Source organism: Arvicola amphibius, chromosome 12 (assembly GCF_903992535.2).
Source record: "Arvicola amphibius chromosome 12, mArvAmp1.2, whole genome shotgun sequence".
Lineage (NCBI taxonomy): Eukaryota > Metazoa > Chordata > Mammalia > Rodentia > Cricetidae > Arvicola > Arvicola amphibius.
This window is the reverse complement of record NC_052058.2, coordinates 14,233,032-14,233,873: the sequence shown is the minus strand read 5'-3', so window position 1 is coordinate 14,233,873 and position 842 is coordinate 14,233,032. Positions and strand designations below refer to the sequence as shown.

The 842-nt window shown below is 52.7% G+C and overlaps 1 protein-coding gene across 2 annotated transcripts in view; it reads right to left on the bottom strand.

Moving 5' to 3' along the window:
• Positions 1-206: 206 nt before the first annotated feature.
• Positions 207-842, bottom strand: part of Mixl1 (Mix paired-like homeobox) — a 3,134-nt gene continuing 2,498 nt past the window's right edge. Inside the window, exon 2 of one of the 2 annotated variants that reach the window (XM_038348445.1) lies at positions 207-539. In XM_038348445.1, the coding sequence (XP_038204373.1) occupies positions 207-539 (333 nt within the window). The remainder of the gene's footprint in view (positions 540-842) is intronic. The other variant, XM_038348446.1, reaches the window with a different exon arrangement.

Here is an 842-nt window from a genome sequence, read left to right as displayed (position 1 = left end):
GGAGATTTGCAGGTACCCCTGAGTGGAAGGATGGATGGCTACGGAGAACAAGCCACGGGTAAAGGCTCATGGTGAAGAGGAGAAACTTTCAAGAGAAATAATCCAGAAGCATCATCAACAAGGCCACGGCCAGTCAGGGTTGGGGTAGCGTTCTGGTCCGTATCTCCCGGACCCCTCTGGGTACCTTGTGAACTCTCCCAGAATCCTCAGAAATTACCTAAGGCAGAAAAGATATGTTCTTCCCACGAGTCCAGCTTCGAGCCGATATCTTCGGAGAGAGGGGAATAGGTGTCAAAACTCTGGCCTTGAGAACCAGATGCACAGAGGCTTCCTCCAGCCCTGCTGGCATCGGGAAGGCAGTTCATAGCTGCCTCCAGAGGCAGCTGGGGCTTCAAGCATCTCCCTTCAGTCCCAGGAGCAGGGCGATGGAGGAACACTTCCCGCCTGGATGAGAAGGGCTGCAATGACTTCCCACTCTGGCGTCTGGACTTGGCCCGTCTGTTCTGGAACCACACCTGGGAGACAGGAGGACAACATGACTCGGCTGCTCGGAGTTGGAGTTTTTGTTGTTTGTTTGGGGGGAGTTTTATGAGATAGCATCCCAGGTGGTAGTAGCCAAGGATGACCTTGACCTTGACTTTCTGATTCTCCTTCCTCCACTTCCCCAGAGCTGTGGTTATAGGCACACACCACCACACCTGGTTTCTATGGTGCTGGGAAAGGACCCTGCATGCTAGGCAAGCACTCTACAAAGTGACTGTATCCCCAGACCGGCTTGACCTTCTGGCGCTAACACTTTGCTCACAACTAACAATGTAAATTCCAGCTATTATTAGCCACAC